The sequence below is a fragment of the Triturus cristatus genome, chromosome 11 (assembly GCF_964204655.1).
Source record: "Triturus cristatus chromosome 11, aTriCri1.1, whole genome shotgun sequence".
NCBI lineage: Eukaryota > Metazoa > Chordata > Amphibia > Caudata > Salamandridae > Triturus > Triturus cristatus.
Window position 1 is genome coordinate 990,076,264 of NC_140594.1, and position 17,382 is coordinate 990,093,645.

Consider the following 17,382-nt stretch of genomic DNA (forward strand, 5'->3'; position numbering starts at 1 on the left):
ACAAAGAAACAATGCAATGTAACCAGGTAACCATCTAAGCCCCATTGCGGAAAAATCATTTTTCCTCACAAAAAGCTTTGGCCACATCCGCCTTTTTGTACTCATTTGGTTCCAAAGTACCTGCATGGCATGAATGCTTAAATTATGTGAAATAGGACTTTTCACTTGATCATAAAGGATCTCCAGTCATGACACAACTGCCTCTGTGACCTGTTTACTGGTGGTGGCATGTTGATATAAATGCACATCTGGTTCTTATGATGCCTCACTTTTGTTGTCTTAATTACTGTAAGTTTGCCAAAATGCCCCCCCACTGTGCAGTAGAAACAGATGGCAAGGACATACCTTGCCTCTTCATGAAGGCTTTGAATAACTCTTGTGATCTTCAAGGCTTTGCCATATTTGGGGACATATTCTTATCAAATACAACTTCTGGTATCTCCGTACTTACTTGTTGATATATTGGTTCGGACATTGAGGTTCCTGCAAATTTACTACCGCGTTTCTTCTTGTAAGCGCCATGCGTCAAAGCTCCCATATGCTATTGTATGGTGGTCAGTAGTGCTTTGAGGTTTGGGACTCGATATACGCAGTTGGTTTTCAGCAAACTGCCGAAAGCATTTGACAGACAAAGGCTAGCAATTATTCTTCAGATATTTATCAAAAGTGTGGTAAGCATGACTTATAACCACGCTCTTAGATTGATTTATGGTCTTTGCAGAGAAACAAATATCAGAAGCAAGGAAATGGTTTCACTGAATGTGTGTCAATATGCAGATTACCTCTAAGGATGCCTGTCTTCCTTTTAGAGCCCTTAAGACTTAGAAACTGATTACCTAACATCCAACATTATTCCCTAGACACCCGCCATGTCTTTGCAAAGGTCTAACAATCTTCTTATCTACATGTGGGCATCTGCTAGTTTGTTCACCTTTAAGTTCTGTTCAAGGCACATTTGTTGAGATGCAACTTATACTAGTGCCTAAACAACTCTCTGGGTGTTAGTGGGCAATGTAGCTGGTCCTACTGGAACTAGTAATTTTAGATGTTGTTACACCTGCCCTAAAACAGGGGGTAGTTCATACTTTGTGGCTAGCAATCGACCTGTAAACGTGATATTCCCAAAAAAGGCTCCACGAAATGAAAGGTTAAACTGAAATTACATTTCAGCAGGGTAGGTAGTAAAATGAATCTCTGCTCTGGCCAAGACAAAGCAGAGCAGTGAATACAAGGGACTCGGGGGCATATTAACAAGGGCCGGCAATAAATATCGCAAAGCGAGCTTAGTGCTTGCATATTTATCGACGGCTATCTCTGGAATTTATCGCCCGGTTGTCGCGTTATCAACAACGCGCATCGCCAAGGCGATAAAAATTCCAGAGATAGTGTGGATATTGCCATGTTCCATGGTGGAAAACGGCGATATCATAGATGATAGGGCCTGTGGTCTTAGCCACAGAATCCACCCCCCATGTTAAGTATGCCTTAGTCAGGAATTTAACATACGTTAAATTCCTGCGTTAAGGCATACTTAACGCGATTTAAATAATCGCTACCCTTCCTTGTTAATATCGCGAAGCTGCCTTCACGATATTTTCCCTGGTTGGTTTCACAGCCACGCCTACTTTGCATCTCATTAGCGATGCAAAGTTAGGCGTGCTGGAAACGGGCACTAAGTCAGCAAAACACGCAATAGCGTGTCTTTGCTGTTAAGGCGATGAAATTATCGCGCCTTTTCGGCCGAAAACAGCCACAAAAGCAGCAATAATTTTATAGCGCTGCCTTGTTAATATACCCCTCGGTTCCTCTACTGCCAATTGTACGTCTATTGGCAACTCAAGGGAGAGGGCACAGAGAAAGGCAACAAATACAATGAATGTGAAGGTAGTTAGCTAAATATTGCACTCATGTTACCACCTGTATACCTGTGCTAATTTACTGCTCTAAACTTTAGAAAGCTAATTATATACCAGGGCCCACATTACATATAGGCCACTCTGTTTTACACGTAATACAGCCCCCAGTGTCTTTCATCATCTCCACCAAACTAGGAAATAGTCAAATTGAATCTTTGACCTCGACTCCAAGCTCCTCATTATTTTGGAATCCTTACACAAACATGTGACTGCACAGGAAACTCAAATTACAAAAGGTGCAGAGTTTACCACACTCAGAAATTATCGGGTGCAATAAAGTCAGCATGCTTGGAGTTATCGCTGTTTAATCTTTGGTGCGTAAAAATGGAAAACATTTAGAAGGTGCTATTTTTTCAGTACAAAAAAATTCTATCTCCAGCCTACGGGTGAGATAAAATGAACTCCACCCGCCAGTGCACTAGTAAACAGTCTTTGTAGAGTAGATGATTAGTTCAGCTTCTTTATTAACGATTAGGTTTTCACAAAAAGGCCAACGTGAAAAATATTCCACAATACACAACATAGTCAACCAACTCTTGGATACACATTCAAAAGACAAGTTAAAAATCTAATGATCCACAAATAGATTTAATAAAAGATAAAAAATATCTTACTGAATGAGAAAAAGGAAAAATGTTAGATCCAGAACTAAAGTTACTGTTTGAGTATTAATATCTAGAGACATTCTTTGCAGATAAACTGTTCTGCAGATAGAGAAGGAGGGACAAGAAAACAAAACCTCCTTGTGGTGTAGCGCTCTAGTGTCTGGCAACACGTGACGACTGATACATGCTGTGAGCGGCGGTGGCCATCTTCTGCACGGAAGGATCTATGTGCGGGAGTGACCCCGGCGCTCTCCCTAAAAGTGAATAAACCTTCCAGTGTACGTAACCTCTGTATCCAGTGTCATTAACAGGGTGAATGCACACACTACAAATTGGCGACGAGGCTGGTGTGCACATCGTGCCACTACAGTGCGATACCAGCACATACAGGAAATCGTTCCGCTGCGCCCGACGCGGCAAATCCACATCAAGGGAGAGCATGGCAGAGGGACAAGGGACAAGCGAAGCGCCCCCTTCCTGAGCTCCTGTGCGACCGCGTGAGGGACACAGCCCTTACGCATGGAGCAGAGCTCTGCAGCCTAAGACCACGACGAGACAGCATTGGACCACAGAGCTAAGCACAGCAGCCCTAGGCCCTGCAGTCCTGCACAACAAACTTCTGACGGCTGGCACATCTCAAGTAAGTGCCTTTGGTGCCTGCTGACCTGCACCCAGGGGAGCCTCCCACAGGGACACCATCCTAGTGCTGTCCCACCCAACTGCCTCCAGCAGTCTCAGGATGTTCCTTAGTGCAGGACTGAGAGTTGATTGCCTACAGGGATCATCCCAGCTTGCTGTCCAACCGGACACAACCCCAGTGTACCTCCATGAGCACAGAGAGAGTCCAAGTGCAGAGTGTTCCCTACACACGTACCCAAGAACACTAGGCTGACTCCGCATACCCACCCGGCTTGCCACCGTCCTGCATTCACTGGTCTACGCCTGGCAGATCCCGGCCCCATCGCCCAGTCAAGATGTGTGCACAGACATTTTCCCTCACAAATCTAGACCCCCTCCTTCCGAAACCGGGTGAACCTGCCATGAAGTGGGAGGACTGGAAGGGGCATTTTCGGAATTATTTGTCAGCTTTGGAGGATGAAGGGGAAGAGGCATTTTCCAGCAAACGCAGAAAGAAAATCCTTTTGCACAATCTGGGGCCGGAAGGTCTTAGTGTATATAAGAATATGGTAAAAAAGACTAGACTCTCCAATGACGACGATGTCTTTCAACATGCATTGGAGGATTTAGACAGTCATTATCAGCCTGTAGTCTGTACGGTCATAGACCGCTACAATTTGTTCCAACGGAAACAGACTAACACTGAGTCTGTGGAAGATTACGTGGCTGCGCTTAAACGGTTAGCGGTCACTTGCAAATTTGGACACCTCCATGATGACCTGCTACGCGCCCAGATAATAATGCACACTGTCAATATAAATATACAGGAGAAGTTGTGGGTGAGTGGAGATGCGCCCCTCAACGAGATCATTGCCATGGTCAAGAAAGCGGAACTGTCTAAACGGTGCACTGTAGCCGCGAAAAAGGACTGTGCTAGCAAGGCCACAGTGTGCAGAGTGACTGACATCAAATCCCATGATAGCAAACCTCCACCCACAGTTGCGGCCAAGTACAACAAGAAGCCAATATCCAAAGTGGCCGGACCCCACAAGGCACCCAGTGACCACAAGCACAGCTGCTACAGATGCAACAGTCATACGCACGCAACCAATGACAGACGGTGTCCAGCATTTCGTGTCAAATGCTCCTACTGTGGGGTGATGGGTCATTTTGGGAAAGTGTGTAGAAGTAAGCCTAGCAACTCCTCTGTTAAATGTGTCCTGCAGGATTCTGACACAGATGGGGTGGAGGGAGAGGCTGATGAGGAAAGTGTTCTGTGCGTTGATTACCAAATTCTGGGTATTGATTGTAACAGCACCAAGAAACCCTCTTGCTTATTGTCCATTGGTGGTATACAAGTTTCCATGGTGGCAGACTCAGGGTCACCATTAACCATCCTTCAACGCAATGTCTGGGAGAGGGACTTCACAGGCACCTTAGGCAGTCACTTACACCCCACAGATGTTCACCCTGTCACCTTCACAAGAGAGAAGATCCCCATGGTAGGCTTCCGCCCACTCCGCTTTGAGTTCAAGGGCAGGACCTGAAAGGGGAAACTGTACGTAGTGGAAAATGGTCCCTCTGTATTAGGCTGGGCAGACCAAGGGGCATTAGGAATTCAACTGAATCCAGCAGGTGCTATACAAGTACTCATGACAGACAACCCACAGACATGTGAGGGTGGAACATGGAAAGACGACTTTCCAGCAGTCTTTGGCAGCACCATAGGCAAGCTCACCAAAATTCACACACAAACTTTGCCTCAAGGAAGGAGCCACACCAGTATGCCATAAAGTAAGGAACATCCCATTCAACTGCAGGGAGGCGGTGCAGATTGAACTACAGCGCCTGGAAGACAACGGGGTGATCAAGCCAATCGAGAGCGCGGAGTGGTTGGCGTCCTTGGTCGTTGCAAGTAAGCCCAACGGGAAGGTGCGCCTCTGCATAGACCTGAGGAAACTCAACAAAAACATCATAGTGGACAAATTCCCGCTGCCCAAAATTAATGAAATGTTGGCCCAGACCAAAGGAATCAAATGGTTTCCAATCATTGACCTCACAGCGGCGTACCATCAAATTTCACTGCACCTCTCCTGTAGGAAACTAATATCTTTCATCACACCATTCGGCTGCTACAGGTTCCGGCGGATGCCCTTTGGCCTGGAATCTGCTGCAGCTGTGTTTCAGAAGCTGATGCACAAGCTGTTTAAAGACATCAGCAGAGTGCAATACTTCCAGGATGACATCCTGATAATGGGAAAAACCAAACAAGATCATGATGTGAAGCTCTCTACGGTACTACGAATCTTATCACAAAACGACCTCACAGCAGAGTGGGAAAAGTGCAAATTTGGCCTCCACACTGTCACCTACTTGGGACACGAAATAAGCAACAAAGGAATCTCACCCAAGAGTGCCAACGTTGAAGCAATGAAGTCAGCACCCACACCTCAAAACAAGGAAGAAGTAGGTTCTTTCCTCGGATTGAAAGAATTCTATAGTAAATTTGTCAAAAACTTTGCCACCAAGACACACCATCTACGTCAGATACTGAAAGAAAAGAATGTCTTCCACTGGTCATCTGATGCCAATGAAGAATTTCTACAAAATCAAGAACAACATTTGCGATGCCGTGCCTCTACATGGCTTTGACCAATCTGCCCTCTCCATCCTCACCACGGACGCCAGTGACAAGGGACTGGGAGCTGTCCTATCTCAAATGTCCACGGACAGCGCCGTTACCACCATCAGCTTCGTGTCCCGCTCTCTAGCCCCCAACGAGGAGAAGTTCAGCGTCATTGAGAAGGAGATGCTGGCGGCCATCTGGGCGATTTAAAAATTCGGACAGTTTCTCTGGGTTTCCAGATTCCTCCTCCAGACGGACCACAAGCCACTGGTGAAGATTCTTACATCCAGCGGACATGTCAGTGCCACTCCGCGCATTGCAAAAATGACACTCAGGTTGTTGGACTTTGTATATGACGTAGAATACATTCCTGGCAACAAGAACAAAGTAGCAGACTACCTCAGCAGATCGGCGGCAATGGAAGGTGCGCCCGCACACACGGAATGGGACGAGTAGACAATAGCTTTCACCAATGATCAGGAAGAAGTCATAAGCGCACAAGAATGGAAGGCAGCGTATGAGGAAGACCCCCATCTCGAGAGCATAAAAAGATTTGTCATGCAGGGGTGGCCAGAGAAGAAGCACTTGGACACCGACCTCCGGAAATTCTGGGAAGTGTGGGAGGAACTGTCGATTGGTGAGAATGCCATATTCCTCTTACGAGGGGACAAAGTGATCCCTCCACAACAATTAGTGCAACACCTGCTCACGATCTTGCACGAAGGCCACTTGGGAATCGTGAAGACAAAGAATCGAGTCAAACAATCTTATTGGTGTCCTGCAGTCGACAGCCAGGTGGAGAGGCACGTAAGGGCCTGCGAGCAGTGCAGTAACGCAGATAAGCCACATACCATGCTACGAGCACCTCAGGGGAAGTTCACCACTCCCACCAGCCCATGGGACGAATTGTCGGTCGACATTCTGGGACCTATTCTCGACACGTGGGGTGTACCCAAGTATGCCATTGTTTTGATGGACTGATACTCCAAGTGGCCTGAAGTAGAACTGTGTGAAAAAGCGGACACGGACAGGATTGTAGCCTTCCTCACAACCACATTCTTGAGAGAGGGAATTCCGAAAGTCATTACGTGTGACAACGGCCCCCGGTCACATCGAGAAATGGGATGCATTCACGAAAAGGAATAGCATTGAGACCAAACACAGCCCGGTGTACCATTCTGCGGGTAATGACCTCGCAGAGAGGTTCACCTGTGTGATCATGGGGACTGTGCAAGCAGCCATCAGCGCAGGAAAGAATTGGGAGACGGAAATTAGACACACTGTATAGGCTTATCACATTGCTCCCACTACGACGGGATATAGTCCGTTCACACGAGACAACACAGTTTGGATGAACCTGACGTTACAAAGTAAGTGGTCCCCAGCCGTGGGCCGAAGCAATTTGGAGAAGGCTTAGAAAATTTACACAGACCACTACAACAAGAAGCACAGGGTCAGAGACGTCTCGTTGGAAAAGGGGGAGTGGGTCTGAGTGAAGCTGGCACAACTACGGAGAAACGGCGACAGCAAGTTCAGCGAAACTCTGCAAGTCAAAGAAGCCTACACACGATCTGCCTTATTAAGTGACGGAAAAGTATGGTCCCACAGCAGAATGGACAAGTGCAATAAAGTTATTGAATGGAACAAGGGAGACGCCTCATCAAGCACCGGTAACACCAGTTGGGAGTCGGATAATGAGGAGTACAGCCCAAAGACACATACACAGAGAAACAGCACAACAAGAGACAATGAAGACGGAAGCGGCAACACACAAGAACGGAGGAGTTTAGAGGCCACACAACAACTTAGGCCACAAGAAGACCACAGTATCCGCGAATCAGACACCATGCGACAAGCCTCCATTGCTCCCAATGGTGACCAGCAGGGGAGTTCAAGGGAAATCAGAGCATACACGAGTGAGACACACATGACACAAGTACCCACTACACGCACCCGCACAGGCAGGGCAATAGTGTTACCCAAAAGATACAGAGAATACGATATGTAACCTTGTTGTATGTTGTGCTTGTCTTCTCCCCTTTTCTTCCCTGTTCCCTCCACCCCTCCTAGATCAGTAGTCAAGTGATACTTGTTATAACATTGGTGTCCGGGATCAACCCCTCGGCACTCCTGGTTGTTACACTTCGTGTTGTTATGGTGTTATTAAAGGGGGGAGATATGTGGTGTAGTGCTCTAGTGTCTGGCACCATGTGACGACTGATGCATGCTGGGAGCGGCAGGGGCCATCTTCTGCACGGAAGGATCTACGTGCGGGAGTGACCCCGGCGCTCTCCCTAAAAGTGAATACACCTTCCAGTGTACGTAACCTCCGTGTGCAGTGTCATTAATAGGGTGAATGCACACACTACACCGTGAATTCCAGACTCGCATAATTTACAGACTCGCTCAGCACATGGCACAAACTACTGAATCGAAATGCTCATCTCCAAAGGAAGCCCATCAACTTCTCCAATTCTTTAAAGGAAAATTGGTGGCTCACCCGATTATTCAGAAACAATAAGTAGGTCCACAAAGTGTAATGCTTTTAAACAACCTTGATAATCTAAAACATTTCTGGCTGTGTTTTGTATCTGGAACAAAACTATATTTGCATAGTACCCCTCTCGCATCATTATTTTCAATGCTGCTTGCCTAGAAATAGATCTAACTTGTTCCCAGATGAAACCTAGCAACACCAATGTGAAATCAATATACTTAACAATCATATACTATGAATTCTTGCCATCTACCTGATTGCGTATGTCTTCAGTCATTGTCAAAAAATACAAAATTAAATGTTTCAAGTTGAATATCAATCTTGATAATCTTACCTGCCTTTGGCATACTGCGGCGCCTAGGCATCCATGCTGAAATAGAAGAGAAAACAAAATTAATTTCGAGGCTTCTGTAGCTTCTCATTGCTAATAGATCATATATTATAGTATGAGTGGAGTTATTACTCTGCACTAATGTTATGAATTTACACTTTAGCTCTACACTGAAGCTCTGGTTGTAATATTCACTATATATTACTTAAAAATGGTCCTTATAATACAATATGTATCACTGTGTGTGGCTTACGATATTGTACCTTGTATTTGAGGTTCCCGATCATATTTACAGACTAATCACAACCCTACACAAGTGGTATGTTTTGCCCTGAATATTAGCAAAGATGTTATCAGGCCATCTACTGATGAGCATGACCTTTGTTTTGGTTACCTTTCTCTTTATATTATTCAGTTATGGAGGGCAGAATAGAATGAGAGATGTGTATGAGTGGCAATAGGAAGGTAGGCCTCAGGTTAGCCCAAGAATAGATGGAAAAGATGTGCCTAAAGCGGTTTCCTGGAAGCGATGAGGGACAGTTGTCTTTTAAATGTTAACTGGAAGAGAGTTCTCGGTTGAGCTGCTGCTCCATGAGAGGAGCAATTCCAGGCAATGAAGTTCAGAACCTAGTAGCCTCAGTCTGCAGAGTTATGTCTTGGAATGTTTGAAGCCTCACAAGATTAGTAGCAGAACAGAATAAGGGTGGGCTGTTTCAGAGGCAAAGCATCACTGTTTGATTGTGACTCTTGTATTTAAAGGAAGCCAATGAAACCTCGGACAATGAGAGACGATGCAGTCACATTTCTGTGTTGCAGGGAGAAGAATGGCTTCGCCACCCCAGTTCAGACCCAGCCATATGAAAATCAGTCTTGACCCTGTTCCACATGGGAACAGTACAGCCTGAACTGCCAAGCCAGGACTGCCCTGTACCGGAAACAAGCATCCTGGTACCGGTTTCTGGGTACCACCCCTCATCAGCTAGGCTAGCTTGAATCCAGTGGCAAAGTGAGCAGGGTATGCCCAGACGTGGGTCATTTGCTCACGTTGCCACTGTCAGATCTCTTGGAGGGCAAGGTAGGTCAGGCACTCAGAGCCCTGCGCACTCCCATAGACTTTTGGAAGATGTTACCATTGTTGGTGGTGGGCCGTGTTGCGCTCCTAAAGATGGTGGCCCTGCGGCGCCTTTTGTATTTCTTAGGACCGCTCCCGATATGGGTTCCGCAAGCACTGTTTCGGAGCTAGACTCCCTAATTGTTGCTTTCATCTGGGGGCGGGTGAAGGCGACTGGCAATGGACACACAGCGACATCCCACGGAGGCGGGAGGACTGGGAATCCCCAACTTTAAAACTTATTATATAGCCGCCTAACTCAATTGGTTGATCCAGTGGCTTGTGGCCAGGAGAAACCTGGCAAGGGCAGCGATCCCTTTTGCACGAATCTCTTCTACCCTTTCCAAGGTGTTGCTAAGAATCCAACGGCCCTCGATAGGAGATGCGCGAGAGTTCAGAGTAATCACTCATTGTTTGCGCAGATGTTTGCAGAAGGTGGGTGCCAGAATTCCTATCCCACAGACCTACTGCTCTCTCCGTTAAAAAACTTGCCACCTGGAGGCTGCTGGAGAGACATAAACGTGTGGGAGGAGGCAGGGGTGAAGGGATTGGGGGATCTTTTCCAAGACTATGGTCTGCTACCATTCGTGGAATTCCAAGAAGACTTTAACTTGCCACAGGGCCACTTCCTCTTACACAGAGCACTCACTATGGCGACAGGAAACATTGGGGCACGGCACTTGGGAGCCACGTGTTCTTCAGTGCTGCTACTATGTGGAACAATAAAAACAGTAAAAACAACAATTGATGGACCGAATGCAGAACAATGTCATACATTCACCCCAGTACAGAGATCTGGGCCTATATCCATCGTTTTTTTGCTCACCATGCCATTCCAGTTTGAACCCAGCCATATGCAAATCAGTCTTAACCCTGTACCCAATGGGAACAGTACAGCCCGAACTGCCAGGCCATGTCCTCCCTGGACTGGAAACAAGCATCCTAGGATTGGTTTCGGGGTTTCACCCCTCATCAGCCATGATAGCTTGACTCCAGTGGCATGGAGAGCACGGGACCCACGTCTGGGCATACCCGTCCCACTCGGGGTGACAAATGAAAAAACAACAATTGATGGACAGAATGCAGAACAATATCATACATTCACCCCAGTACAGAGATCTGGGCCTAAATCCATAGTGTTTTTTGCTCACCATGCCATTCCAGTTGGAACCCAGCCTGTCTCTACAAGGCCATCCAAGCTGATTATCAGCGCCCACTGGAGCGCCTGAAGGCGCATTGGGAGGAGGACTTTGGTATACCTATTCCTGAGAGAGACTGGGAGCTGATACTGGAAAGGGCGCCGAGAGTATTTTGGAATGCACGTTTCAGGCTTACAAATTATGTGTTACACGGGTCCTATCTCACCCCCGCAAAGATAAGGCGATACTTTAACGTAGCAGAGGCTGCTTGCTCTAGATGCGGAGAAGGAGTGTACATCTTACATATGTTTTGGGAGTGCCCTGAGATACGCCCATTCTGGGAAGGGATCACGAGCATAGTAGCAGCAGATATAGGAACAGAGGTTCCCTGCTCCCCAGGTCATTGCTTATTTGGGTGGCTCCTACATACGTCCAAAACAAAAATTACTAGCAGGTTTCAAGACTTATAATTCATTCTAGGTAAGCGTGAAATTGAACGTTTTTGGAAATTGCCCAAAGGACCCAGAATAGGTAACAAGAATCACGCCCATGTATAGGGTCATGATTACTGGTTTAGCTCTTAGTTCACTATTGGCATTGTAATCTGGGTAAAAGCAGTAAAAATTCACAGTTCATGTTTAGAAACTCACGTTTTATAAATATATTACCAAAGCATGATGTGGTAATGCATTGTTATTTAGAGATAACATATTTTCTATTGAAATGGCCACAAAGCATTCCCACTAACTTAGGTTAACTGATAATAGCGCATAAACTATTTTTGGAAATCGTTTTTAGCAAAAATATATAAAATTTGCCAAGTAGTTTTCTCATTTGTTTTGATTCTATAAAAATATTTTTGTCACCACAAAATTACAAAAATTGATCTTCTTAACAAGTGAAATATATTTGAAAAGTTTGAACAGTTCACTTAGCTATTTCAGTGTTGTGTTAGAAAAAAGTCTGACATCTTACAGCCTTTCATTTAACATGCTTTGCACAGTTCAATTGTCACACAGTTCACTTTACAAAATCCTCTAACTTAAGAAAAATATATGTAAAAAGACAAACTGACTTTTGACCTGGCTCTGAAAGCCAGCAAATGTTACAAGAAAACCAGTTTTAAAGGCATTTTTATTTCTCTTTCACTTTGTGAGCAATAAAGATGCCTTTAAATCTTGCTATCTCATCACATTTTCTCTGCTTTCAGAGACGGAGGTCAAAAGTCAGTCAGGAAAGGAAAACATGCTTCAAAATGGCCAGTCTATTTCACATGTTATTTTCCAGATACGTTCATTTTATGTCGTGCTCCCAGGTATGATCATGTAGCTAATAAAGCTTGTTAATTTTTTAGGTCGAGCATTCGTTAACTCTTGTATATACTTTAGTATACCTATATGTGTATGTAGTTTGTGGGCTCTAAAGATCAGACCTAGGACATGTCTGCTTCCCCTTAGGGACTTTTTTACTGTTCAACTACCTCTATGTAACTGTCTTGATAGAAAACAACCAGTAAAATACCAGAATTGCTCTCTGCTGAGGGACTTTCGAGGGATTTTCTTTTTTTAATTTTTCTGGCAACTGCCTCTATTTAACTTTCTTGATAGAAAATGACCAGCAGAGGTCAGTAAAATACCAGAACCACTTTAAGCATTGTCTAGATTCCAGTCAATAGAAATTGTCTTCAACGAGCACCCGTAGACAATAATATTTTTTTCAAATCTTGTATTTTTAGTGAAATGACCACCGAAGGCTCTGATTTTATATTAAAAACAGAGCTTTGGACTATACCATTTCCCGCTGAAAGGCAATATTTCTCTTCATGTGTTCCCATACCTGGCATGTCACGCAGTTTGGTGCTTACTTTCCCTCCATGTTAAAGAACAGTAGATGTTTCAGCACACAGGCTAATGTGCTGCATAGCTAAATACATATAAGGTCCCAAAGGTGAGATCCTCCCCTCGATCTCCCTCCTATCAAGAGGTGGACAGAGTCAGCCACACAGTGGATGGGACTATGTATGGAGCGGGGATTCAGGGCCGCCAATGGGAGGACTGCCTCTGACAGGGGTGGAAAGATGACTTTCTCAGATGGCCGACGTTCTAGCAGCAGAATTGATTATGCCCTTGTTAAAATCGAGTTCTGGTTCACTCTAAGTGATATGGCGATATTAGACCGCCCGGAGAGTGACCACAACCCGTTGGTTTTAAGTCTTTTACTTTGCCCAGCCCAGAGAGCCAAACCCCCAGAAATAGTCACTGCGGAAGCCGTTTTAACTAATGATCAACGGCGGGTACGCTGGGACAAAGTTGCAATGGATGCTGAATTATTGTCCAGGATTAGTTCCATGGTATCCGGTGCTCTGGTTGACATTCAGTCTCTTCAGTACACCGAGGATGTGACTGGTAAAGCTACATGCATACATGATCATCTTTTCACTGGCCTTAAATCCCTTTTTTTAAAACCTTGTAAGGCCAAGAAGAAATCCGTCACCCTAAAACCATCGTCCTGGTACAACAAAACTTGCCGAGAATCTTTTAGCAAATTAAAATCTGCCATTGCTAATAAAGAACCAGATAATGTCAGACTGGCCAGGATAAACTATAAAAAGGCTAAGGCCAAGGCCAAACAGGAGTGGGATAATGATCACTGGAACAACCTTTTGGCTGCCAGTAAGCACCGGAACCTAACCCTCTTCTGGCATACTGTTAAGTGGGGTAACTCCCAGAATAGCCAGGTCCCTTCTAATCATGTCCCCCCGGAAGCCTGGGTGACCCATTTTGAATCCCAATTTTTAGATCCCACAGTTGTTGAGGGGCCTGCCCCAGTTATAACGGGGGACCTCTCCCTTCCAAAAACCTTAACTTTTGACTGCGCTGAGGTCAAACAGGCTCTAAGTAAGGTTTCAAGTGGCAAGGCGCCGGGCATGGACTGTGTTCCTGCGGATCTCTTTAAATCTGATACAGTGAACTGGGTGCCCTACATCGCACATTTTGCCAATGCCGTAGCTAGAGGGGCAGATATTCCCGATTCTTGGGGGGGGGCTGAGATTCTCCCCATTTTCAAAAAAGGTGATCGTTCATGCCCGGGGAACTACCGCCCAATTAGTCTTATTGACTCGGTCCAGAAAATTATCGCTAGAATGATCTTGGCACGAATCCAGGCTTGGATTGAGCAGGAGGACATCATCTCTCCTCTCCAAGCCGGTTTCAGACCGTGTACTAGTACCATCGACCAGGCATTCAAATTCCAACTGATTGTCTGGAAAACGGTCTATTTGTGTGGCGGTACTTTATATGCTGCCTTTGTAGATCTCCGGTCAGCATTTGACCTAGTCAATAGAACTAAACTTTGGAGCGTATTGGCGGAGCTAGGGCTTCCTCCAGATCTTCTGAATATCATCATTAGGCTCCATGACAATAACTACGCACAAGTCCGCTGGGGAAAACAGGGCCAGGTTACTGGTCGGTTCAGGGTCAATCGGGGTGTCAGGCAGGGGTGCGTCCTTGCTCCCACTTTGTTTTTATTGTTTATCAACAGTGTTGTTAAGTACTACTCCAACACATCGACGGACGCTCCTACGCTTGGAGGTATTAAAATCCCACTCCTTATGTTCGCCGATGACACCCTACTTCTCTCTCAGACCCTATCTGGACTACAGGCGGCACTTAATGTCTTTACGCATTTCTGTTCTGATTTTGACCTGGCGGTCAATGTGTCCAAAACCAAATATATGGTTTTTAATAAAGGGAGAGGCATAAAGGGACATGTTTTTATGGACAAAGCTTTGCTTGAGCGTACACACGTTATGACCTATCTAGGGGTAGTTTTTGAAAATAAGTTGGACTGGAGGCCGCAAATTGATGTTCTATCTCTAAAATTTGCCCAGCTTTCTGGTTGCCTAGTTAAAGAACATAAGCAATCCAAGTCGAGAATGATAGGCCCCCCCATCAAAATCTTTAATGCGAGGATAAACTCTGCGATCCTCTATGGTGCTGAACTCTGGGGCTTTGCAGATCTTTCTCCTTTGGTTAAGGCACAATACAAATTTTTTAGATTACTTACGGGCCTTCCATGTTCTACCCCAGTTAAACCCCTCCTGCTGGACCTTGGCTGTCATTCGTTTGAAGATATTGCGAGGTTTAAGCCACTGGCCTTTTGGAGGCGTTTATGGACAGTCCCTGAGCTGGACCTCTATGCAAAGGCCTTCCTTGATGTGCGCTCTATTCTGGGGGCTGGTAACATTCCTTGGTTCAAACAGACCAAGCAGCTCCTGAATTCCATGGGGTTGGTCAACTTATGGACCGACCCCGTTAGCAACCCCTTTCCATCTAAGAAAGACTTCAAGAGTCTCTACTGGTCTATGGTGCAGCAGAAACATATCAATTCAGTTACTGCAGAGTCCTTGACAGGAAGGTTCCTGGCCCAAAAAAGAACCCCATTCCTCGAAGTATACTGGGATACCATCACCAGACCTTGTGACAGGAAACTTTATCATCAATTTAGGGTAGGCACACTTCAGACTAACTCTTTCACCAAAAAGTGGAAGGGTATGTCTAGTGACTCATGTAAAAGTTGCCCTGACTGTATGGATTCTGTTGGTCATATCTTCTTTGCATGTCCTGCCTATGCTGCACCCCGAGCTAAATGGCTCAAGCCTTTATGTCGAACATTGGGCACTAGACAAGGGTCAGAAGCTCTAGAAATGTTGAGATTTGAGCCTAGTGAATATGTTGCTATTGCTGTTGCTAAGTTCTTGGCCTGGGTTTGGTTTATTAGAAACAAGAGGCATTAAGACATTGGTCCATTTTTAAGCACTTTGTTCATGTTTCTTTTTAAAATCGTGTCTTTTAAAATATGTATTTTTATCTTTTAATGCTTTGTAAATGTCTTTTATGATGAAATGCATCGACAATAAAGACTAATGAAATGAAATGAGACCGATTGCATTGCAAATGCTTGTTTCTTTTAGCAGTTTGAGTAAAAGTAAATTTGGGCCAGGACTCCAGTAACCACAGATTTGTTTTAGTAGCATTCAGCAAAGCAGGCAGTCCAAACATTCAATTCCCTCAAATGCCCAAATCTGACGAGGAGGAAAAGCAGGATAAGCTAAAAGTATTGTATCAGAGTCTAGCACTCCCAATTTGATATTTTATGGCGAACTATGTACAAGTAAGTATTTAACAATTGCTAGGCTTCTCATATCAGATTTAATGGGAGTAAAATACATGATAGGAGTTATTTTTACACTGCAATGGTCACAATATGAAAATGAAATGGGGATGACCAGTAATGAAACATAACTGTTATTTGAGACCTTACTTAGGGCCAGATTTAAATCTTGGCAGACGTGTTGCTCCGTCACCGCCGCAATTTAAATCCTATAGAATATAATGGGACTTCTATTTCGGCTGACAGCATATCAGTCACCATTGTGACAGAGTAACCCATCCACCATGATCTATATCAGGCCCTTGGTCACAAGCAGTAATCAAGTGATGCTGTGTAAACTACAAAGACCAGAATGCAACTGAATAGTTTCTTTATATCAGGTAAAATACATTTTGTCCATAAATACTGGACTTAAGAATCTCTACTCTAAATATGAGTTGACTGAGCAATGATTCTAAGGGGTTCATAAAACACCCGCCTGGTAGCATTTCAAGAAGCCACGGACAGAGCTAGGCTACGAACATTATGATTGTAAACGTATAACACTGAATACTGAACATCGAAAGAGATTCCATTTCCCCCATCCCAACGTGAGTCAAACAGTATATTTTTCATAATGTCATTACAAACTGTGTGTTTCATCGAGAAAACCCATGTTGCTTTTAGGAAGTTTGGGACCTAGTCCCTAAAAGGTGGCATTCAGTCGCCAACAAATAAAATAACAATAGGTGCCCAGATGGGCATCAATTTTGGCAAGATTACCTGACATAGGTGGTGGTGGTTGGCAGGGTGGAGCTCTGCACAAATCTAAAACAGAAGAAAAAGACAAGAAAGGCTTAAGGTTTCTGCAGCTTTTAATTACCAACAGAAAATCCTATACTTGAGGAGTGAGTGGAAGATTAAAGCTGTTCCTTCTGGATTGCCCTCTCTTCTTGTAAGGATGCATTCAAGGCACCTGTTGAAATAATGCAGTTTGCCTACCTCTACACATTTGCTGTGTTCATCTGCAGAGTATTCAATTAAAAGTCTGACCCATGGAAGATATGAGAAACTCATGATCTCTGACTTGTGAAGTAAACAAAATGTGCACCCGTGAGAATATAGGTTATGGCTTCATAAATAATATTTCTATACAAATTATATGTTGTAGTTACCAGTAAATGTTTGAACAGATGTGCACGGCTTCCAAATAACATGAACAAAGAAACAATGCAGGGTAACCAGATAACCATCTGAGCCCCATTGCGACAAATTCATTTTTCACACAAAAAGCTTTGGCAGCATCTGGATATTTGTACAAATTTGGTTCCAAAGTACCTGCATGGCATGACTGCTTAAGTTATGCGAAATATGCCTTTTCACTTGAT

General features: G+C 44.7%; 1 protein-coding gene and 1 long non-coding RNA gene across 3 annotated transcripts in view; one reads left to right on the plus strand and one right to left on the minus strand.

The window, feature by feature from the left end:
• The window catches only part of LOC146785792 (von Willebrand factor A domain-containing protein 5A-like), a 541,765-nt gene that overhangs the window by 205,961 nt on the left and 318,422 nt on the right, over window positions 1–17,382 (minus strand). The window contains exons 20-21 of the mRNA XM_085635057.1: window positions 16,778–16,822; window positions 8,597–8,632 (exon numbers count right to left, since the gene is read on the minus strand). Of these exons, the coding sequence (XP_085491183.1) occupies window positions 8,597–8,632; window positions 16,778–16,822 (81 nt within the window). The remainder of the gene's footprint in view (window positions 1–8,596; window positions 8,633–16,777; window positions 16,823–17,382) is intronic.
• Window positions 1–17,382, plus strand: part of LOC146785793 (uncharacterized) — a 258,212-nt gene that overhangs the window by 10,289 nt on the left and 230,541 nt on the right. The window lies entirely within an intron of this gene.